This window comes from Oculina patagonica, unplaced genomic scaffold, assembly GCF_052425735.1.
Source record: "Oculina patagonica isolate OP01 unplaced genomic scaffold, crgOcupat unplaced834, whole genome shotgun sequence".
Classification (NCBI taxonomy): Eukaryota; Metazoa; Cnidaria; class Anthozoa; order Scleractinia; family Oculinidae; genus Oculina; species Oculina patagonica.
The window spans coordinates 1-8679 of record NW_027558729.1 but is presented as its reverse complement, the minus strand read 5'-3'; the positions used below and the strand labels follow the sequence as shown (position 1 = coordinate 8679).

Here is an 8679-nt window from a genome sequence, read left to right as displayed (position 1 = left end):
TCCTACAAGGCAGAACCCGGGATGTCTACCTACATGGGCAGTGTGGTTTTAAATGAAATAAATACATAAATAAAATAAATAATAAATGGGAATTTACAGTGGGATCTTCCACTAGGTGGCTCTTCTTGATCCCACTGATTCCAGATCGAATTGGAATTTGGAAGTGTTGGTTTTTGTGGAGCCATCCCATGGGGTCACCACCTTATCGCGGTGGGATGGTTTGTGTGTCTCAGTGACCCTTAGAGCTATATCGGCTGGAGTCTTGTACTCCTGGCAGGGTCACCCATGCCGAACAGGTCGAAGGGTAGAGACCAGACGAAGTGTGACCTCCCTAGTCCTCCAGGTTGGGGGTTGGGCTGGGGGTTGATAACCCACTCCTGTAAAAAACAAATTTATTACAGAAACGGATGACATTCAAATTACTACCAACATCGGTGAAGCGACGAGGGCCCAGCAGAATGACGCATTTGGGTCAAAGCCGAAAGGAAACCCAAAGGCCGATAGCTTCGATCGTGAATCCGAAGCTCGAAACCAGGATAGGAAATTGGAACGTTAGAACAATGTTTGAGACCGGAAAAGCTGGCCAAGTAGCAAGAGAGATGGAAAGATATAAGCTAGATATTCTGGGTATTAGCGAATGCAGGTGGAGAGGAAGCGGAAAATCAAAACTTAGCACAGGGCAGGTAATAATTTACAGCGGTGATGAAGAGATTCATCAAGGAGGCGTGGCAATTATGATGTCCCAGCAAGCGGCTAAATGCCTTATGGAATGGACACCCGAAAGTAGTAGGATCATCAGGGCAAGGTTCTATTCAAAGTATAGGAAACTGACATTGATACATGTATACTCCCCGACCAATGACGCGTGCGTGGAGAGCAAAGATGAATTCTACGAGCAACTAGAAAGTACAGTACAAAAATGCAACAGAAACGACATCCTGATTATTACTGGAGACCTTAATGCTTAAGTTGGGAAAGGAACAACTGAAGAAAGAGAAGTGATAGGACAACATGGCACAGGAGTCAGGAATGAAAATGGTGAAAGGCTGTGTGAGTTCTGTGAGATGAACGGGTTAGTCATTACAGGAACGATTTTCCCCCATAAGGAAATTCATAAAGCAACATGGACATCACCAAACGGCAGAACTAAAAACCAGATAGACCACACAATGATTGCTAAGGAATATAGATCATCAGTCATGAACACTGTAGTTCGGCGAGGTGCAGACGTGGGAAGTGACCACTATCTAGTGGAGACTAGGCTTAAGCTGAAGTTAAAGAGAAGCCCAAGGGAAAAGGAAGGTCGAACAAGATTTGACATGCAAAAGCTGGCAGATGAAGAAATACGCAACAAATACAACATTGAGGTCAAAAACAGATTCCAGGTCCTAGAAGGATTGGAAAAAAAGAAGAAAATGCCGAACAAAAGAACAACAGAATGGAGAACATCTATGTTGCAACTGCTAAAGAGGTACTGGGCACAGCCAAGAGGTCAAGTAAACCTTGGTTATGTGGAGGAACGTGGAAGAAAGTAGAAGAAAGGAGACAACTGAAACTGAAGCTCGAAAGTACACGTTCAGAAGGAGTCAAACAAAGAATAAGGGAGCAGTATAAGGGAAAGGACCGGGAAGTGAAAAGGAGTGCACGTGAAGACAAGAGGCGCTGGTTGAATGAGATGGCAGGCAATGCTGAGAGAGCGGCAGAAAATGGAAGAACTGGGGAATTACATCGAATAGTGAAGACCTTGACGGGTGAGAAGAGAAGAGCGAGTACAGCAGTAAACGATAAAAACGGAAGACCGACAAATGAGGGGAGTGAAAGACTGAAGATGTGGAAAGAACACTTTGAGGCAGTACTCAACAAAGAACCACCTGAAAGTCCTATTCAGCCCCATGAATTGGAAAGAAGGCAAAATGACAGAGAATTTGACACTGGACCATTTCAACCAGCCGAAGTGAAAAGAGCTATAAAATCAACGAAAAATGGGAAGGCAGCTGGACTTGATAACGTAGTAGCAGAACTCCTAAAAACAGATCTAGATGAGAGAACAAAGGAGCTGACAAAGCTGTTTAACAAGGTGAAGGAAGAGGGCGTAGTACCAAAAAGCTGGAATAGAGGATTGATAGTAAAGTTACCCAAGAAGGGTGACCTACGCGAGTGTACGAATTGGAGGGGCATTACGCTGTTACCAGTCATCAGTAAGATCTTTGGAAGAGTGTTGATAAATAGAATCAAAAATGGTGTTGACAACATCCTGAGGAAGGAACAAGCAGGCTTTCGAGAGAACAGAAGTACCATTGATCAGATCTTTGCTCTCAGGAATATACTGGAACAAGTCAACGAATGGAACGCAATTCTGTACACCTATTTCATAGACTTTGAGAAAGCATTCGATTCTGTACATAGAGAAAGTCTGTGGAACATCATGTCAATGTACGGAATCCCAGAAGAGCTTATCGCATTGGTGAAGGCGATGTACAACAACTTTGAATGCGCAGTCTTGGATGAGGGTGGAACAACAGAATGGTTTCAAGTCCAGTCAGGAGTGAAGCAAGGATGCGTCATGTCTGGTTTCCTATTTCTACTTGCAATTGACTGGGTCATGAGCAGGACTACGGAAGGTAGAAGAACTGGTATACGATGGAAGTTCACCTCGGTCTTAGAAGACCTAGACTTTGCAGACGACATCGCTTTGTTGTCGTCCAGGTACGTCGACATAAGAGATAAGACCAGCAGGCTAGTCGATGAAGCTGCAAGAGTCGGTCTTAGGGTCAATGCAAAGAAGTCAAAAGTCATGCGTGTGAATGCCAGAAACGACCAACGACTAGAGATTAATGGTGAGCAGGTGGATAAGGTGGAAGAATTTGTGTACTTAGGTGCATTGCTGGACAAAGAAGGCGGAACAACCAAGGACATACAGCATAGGCTAAGTAAAGCTAGACAGGCTTTCTATAGGATGCGAAGATTATGGGACACCAGTGAGATTGGAAGGAAGACGAAGGTACAATTGTTTAAAACAATTGTTAGGTCAGTTTTGATGTATGGATGTGAGGCTTGGAAACTTACGAAAACAGAAGCAAAGAAGCTGGACGGTTTCCAATACAAGTGCATGAAGAGGATTCTAAGGATAAGGTGGCCTCAGACCATATCCCACCAACAAATCCAGGAGAATACAGGAGTGAACAGAACGAGCGATGAGATCAGACGCCGAAGATGGAACTGGATTGGTCATATAATGAGGAAAGGCAGAGAGGAACATTGTGTCACAGCTTTGGAGTGGAGGCCAGAAGGGAGAAGAAGACCGGGTCGACCGAAAACAACATGGAGGAGGATGGTTGAAGATGAAAGGCAAACAGCTGGGTGGCAGTCATGGGCGACTGTCAGAGCCCTTGCAGCAAATCGTAGAGGGTGGAAAGAGAATGTCAAAGCCTTATGTGCCTTATGGCATGGAGAGATATAGGTATATAGGTAGGTAGGTTTTTGTGGAGGGAAGAAAACCGGAGAACCCGGAGAAAAACCCTCGGAGCAAGGACGAGAACCAACAACAAACTCAACCCACATATGGTACCGGGCCGGAATCGAACCCGGGCCACATTGGTGGGAGGCGAGCGCTCTCACCAGTGCGCCATCCCTGCTCCCCCTGCATCAACAGATTGAACATTGCCCTCTATTTTCTCGTATTTTTCTTCTCTCGCTGAACGCGGGAGAACAGGGCAACAGTGCAAAAAGGGACACACAAGGGGGTGGGGGCCTGCTTCGTGCTGGTGCGGTGCAATACGGATACTTTATTTACCCTCGAATTTGTACGAATGAAAACGCAATCGCGTGTTTTTCGTCTTTTGTTTGACAATGCCAGTTACTGTCGTTTTATCGGTTGTATCTAGGAATGTAATTTGAATCCCCGACTGGTTTATCACGTTTCCTTTGGGTTCTTATCAGCCAACACGCAGGCCTTAAAGCCGGGTTTACAGGGACAATTTTTATGTGACAATTTTTTACGTGACAAATATATTTGATCGTGAGATGACACAACAACTTTCAGTTTGGTCAGCAGTCCAAAGTTAAGGGCGCCGGTAATGACCTTGGACAGCAGAGATACGCACAGAGATACGCGCGCACAGTGTCCATTGGGTGATTGGGTGACCACAAAATCTGACGCAATATTTGCCACATTTTATGTTACAAGTCGTCTACACGAGCAGTTTTCGTATGTGACAACTTTTATTTGTCACATAAAAGCTTGCCAACAAATATATTTGCCACATAAAAATTGACCAATTTTTCTTATCCACCCGAGCAAATAAAAATTGCCACATAAAAATCGCTCATGTAAACCCGGCTTTAACCCTATCCAGACCGGGGGAGGACTGACTTTGAACGCTTATAACTTTTTCAAAATTCAACCAAACGCTGCCAAACTTAGCGAGTTTATCTATAATTTATCTGGGAATAATTTGGTAAGGTAGGTTGTTGTGTCAGGAACTTGACGTCACCATGGCAACGGCATTTTGACAGGCATGTTTTCCCAAATTTGTAATTTTCGTGTTTCTATTAATGAAAAATAACTTTAAAGCAATTATTTTCACCTTTTAACGGTTTTTTATGCACAGTTTTATTGATTTTGAGTACTTTGCAGTAATTTAGGGTGGGTTTTCTGACGTTTTGGAAAAATTTCGAAATCCAAGATGGCGGATCCAAGATGGCGGCTGTTTTGACATTATGATGTAATTGTCACCTGACATACTATATATCCTCTAAGTGTCATTGTAATTGCTTAAATATTCTGGAAGTTACGGAGGGGCGGAATCCCCCCCCCCCCCGGTCTGAAAAGATCCAAAAAAGCCCGGTCTGAATAGGGTTAATGCAAAATCCTACATAACGTTATAAGGGAAAGAAATGTATACTTACATGAAGTACAACACGATCCCTCAACAATACTAAATTAAACACTTCACGTATTTCCCCACGGCGCCATTTTCTGAGGAGAAAAAAAATTGAAACAGCTAAACCCCGGCTGTACTTTTTTAACAATACTTTTATTTTTAAGTGTCCTTGTTAGCGCTCTTCACGAATCTTAACACCTTTGACACGTAGATAAAGATTTACACTCATGTTTTAGTCATAACACGTAAATATTGAAGGCACTGCTTAGCTGCAACTGTAATTTTAAAACTGTGTCATTTTTAAACGCTGTTATTTTTAAACTGAGTGCAATAATGCATACGCAAAACAAAAGGCCTCTTTGCTACTTAATTGGTTGCTTCATTTGTTAAACTGCGAAGATCTACAAATAAATTGCGAGAAATAATGGACAACCAAAACAAATTACGAACATCTGAAATCCAAGGCTTTGATCAACTTTCACTGTTTTCCGAAATTATTGAAAGGATAACAACAATTTGGAACATTAACTACGCAGACTATTGGAATGAAGAGGCATGATTTTAGGATCAAAAAAAGTTTTCTTCTGTGGAAACGCCTTGTTAAACAACTCATTCATATTTAGTGGTGGACATTTCTATGGAAAACACACGACAGCCATTGTTAATTTAGCCTCCTTCGCAGGACGTTCTTTTGGTTTGTCACACAATCTTTCCTCCCCAATGAAAATAAAGATTGCGTGACGAGCAAAAACAACGCCTGCGTAGGAGGCTTACTGTTGATTGTTTATGAGTTGGCTAATGTCAAACTGTCAAGCACAGTATAGCAGGAATCTCGCTGAACAATCTTTAAAGCGAAGCAACACTTTTCTTCAAAAAATAAACAGGAGAGTTCTAAACACAGAACCAGACCTAATTTAGTGTGTAAAGGGAAGTCCTGTTTAAAGCCTGGTTAAGATGTGCGACGCGGAAATGCAGCGAAAACACGTGTGAACTAGCTCAACGCAAAAGCAAACGCAAGGAATAGGAAATTGTCCATTTTCTTGTACTAAATGCAAGCGAAAATGCAAGCTCGCGATGCGTGACTTGTCCGCTATCTGGGTTTGATCCCTGTGCCGGGGTCACTGCGTTGTGCACTTAACTCTCATATTGCCTTTCTCCACCCAGGTGTATAAATGGGTACTGGCAACATAATGCTGGGGGGGGGGGGGGGTACTCTGCTATGGACTACCAACCCATTCAGAGGGGGGAGTAGAAATATTCCTAGCCGCTTAATGCTACGGAAACCGGGATAAGCTCTGGCAGTGTAGGCCGCATGGCTTGTGGCTTCCCTTTATAATCCAAACATGTTTTGATCATTTCTTATTGCCTAATTGCATTATGTTTATTCGCTGGGATTAATGATTCCAACTGGACAGACTGCTTTGGGTTTACTGTGATAAACATTACTCACCCTGGATCAACAAAGCCAACAAAAACTCCACCATACCTAATCACGTATACAGCAAACAGCAAACATCCTACCACCGATACTGCGATCAAAGCAATTTGCTTTCTGCTCAGTTCTCCACCATTTTGTGATGATGTTGTGATATCTAGAAAACGGAATAGTACCTTCTTCAGTAGTTATAAATGAGTTTCATTTTTCCTTTTCTCTTTCTTTGTAAAACATGCACTATTCTCGCCTTGAGATTAACCACACCCTTCGCAACACTTTTACAAAATTTAATACAAATCATGAACATAAATAAAATGTACAATTATAAGGCAAATGCACATTTTTTGAGTTGATCCTTTAAGTGAAGCTAAAAACAAAACTTAAAAATAATCCCATCTGTGAACTCAGATTTTTTTCTGAGTTCTTCTCTCATAAAACACATGTCATTCCATTAAAAATAATGCAAGGTTAATGTCCCTGTTCCGTGATTGTTGTGTACCCTGACAGCTTGTTTTGGTATGACATTAAAAACGAATATTATTGCAGCCCATCAAACAAACAATTAGAGAAAAGACACACACGTTTGGCGTAATGTGGGGGGACACATCCCTGCGGTTGGCATGAGAAGCGACTTTGAGTTGCGTGACCTTTTAAAGCCTCACTTATCTCCAGCACTGCCCCTCACTGGAATCAGACAAGAGTATTGGCAGGTCAATATAAAAACATGTGACCTCAAATACAATGACCTAATAAAGCCTCACTTATCTCCAGCACTACCGCACTGGAAACGGACAAGAGTATTGGCAGGTCAAATTGACGGTCAAACTGAACACGTGACCTTCGAAGCCTCACCTATCTCCCCGGCACTGGGTAAGCCAGTGCCGGATCGGACAAGATTATTGGCAGGTGCACAAAGGAAAGGACAGAAACAATGCCCAAAGCTTGGGGGAAGTCGCTACCATTAGACTTAACCGCCAACCCTAAAGGAGGTGACCCCAAGTTTATTGATAAACAAGCAACCTCCATAAAGGGAGGGAGGGTGGGAAATTTTCTTTTCTACAACAAATGCTTACTGATTACAGCACACCATGAAGGGAAGTGCTTTTACATTGAATCATACTGCTTTTATAGCTAGACATGGCTATGGTTGCAACCAATAGAAAGCTGCCATCTTGCAGATCATGCTGTGACAAGACTAGACAGTCTTGTGCAATGGGTGAAACAATAAGCTAATTCAAGGTTCTCAACTAAACTAAGCGGGAAAACAAAGACATCATGTTATTGCCGCCAAATATGTAACATAATTACCGTAAATGCAGTACATAATAAACTGATTAGGGATTTGCACGTCACACTCCATTAACTGCGTTTTACTGCTTGTGCCGTAAAACTTTCTTAAAGAAACATATTTCACTCATACCAAAAAAATATAATACCCAAAAAAAATCCCCTATTTAAATCAAGTCATCCAAAAAAATACTAGCCAAATTTTCCAATCCCCAAAAAATCCCGGAATCGAAAATTTCAAACCCAAAAAAATCCTTCGATCATCCCCGTCATTTACAAGCCGGAGTACCCCTCCTGGACATGGTGGCCTCAGAAAGTTTTCGTAATAAAGTTGACTCAAGACCATGTCTTCATCTAATGTAACAGTTATTATTTACATAAATGTACCACATCCCCCCCCCCCAGCCTCTTCGCTCACCTTTGACCTCCTTGACAGGGTATGGTTCAGTGGGTGAACTGCATTTTCCCTCTTCATTACACATCTTTATGTAAACACTGTATCTGTCGGCAGAGTTAAGTCCTTGTAAAACTGTTCTGTTAGATGTTGCATCCACGTGATAACTACAGTTTGGAAGTGACCCCAGGCTGAAAAGATGGTGTCTGCAGTAAACAATGTAGTGGCCAGGAGTGCCATGCCATGAAACATTGTCTGCCAACTAAAAAAAAAAACAACATTCGTTTTGAAAGGTTATTATAGTCACAGCTATATGCCAACCCTAAAAAGGTACATAAAAGTAAAGCAATGGACTATCTGGTTGGCAAATTTTTCATGCAATTTCACGTCAAAATGGTTTCAGACAAAAAAGTACACATGCATTTATAAACTAGTTTGATATCATCCAGACTTGAAATTAATATTTTAACAGAAACATAAGTTTGCAGACAAAACGGATGTCTGGGTTTTCACCAGCATGATAATAAATAACCACTGACAGCATAATCTATTACATTGGCTGTCACATGGTTGGTATATAAAAAAATGCTCAATTCCAACACCTTAATAATAATAATAATAATAATAATAATAATAATAATAATAATAATAATAATAATAATAATAATAATAATAATAAT

At 41.6% G+C, this 8679-nt stretch overlaps 1 protein-coding gene across 1 annotated transcript; it reads right to left on the bottom strand.

The window, feature by feature from the left end:
- Positions 1 to 4881: 4881 nt before the first annotated feature.
- Positions 4882 to 8471, bottom strand: LOC144641311 (uncharacterized). Its single transcript, XM_078500336.1, has 3 exons — positions 8024 to 8471; positions 6370 to 6475; positions 4882 to 4978 (listed from the first exon to the last, which is right to left on the bottom strand). Exons 1-3 carry the CDS (start codon positions 8085 to 8087, stop codon positions 4882 to 4884), a joined length of 267 nt encoding a protein of 88 aa, XP_078356462.1. The 5' UTR covers positions 8088 to 8471.
- Positions 8472 to 8679: the final 208 nt, after the last annotated feature.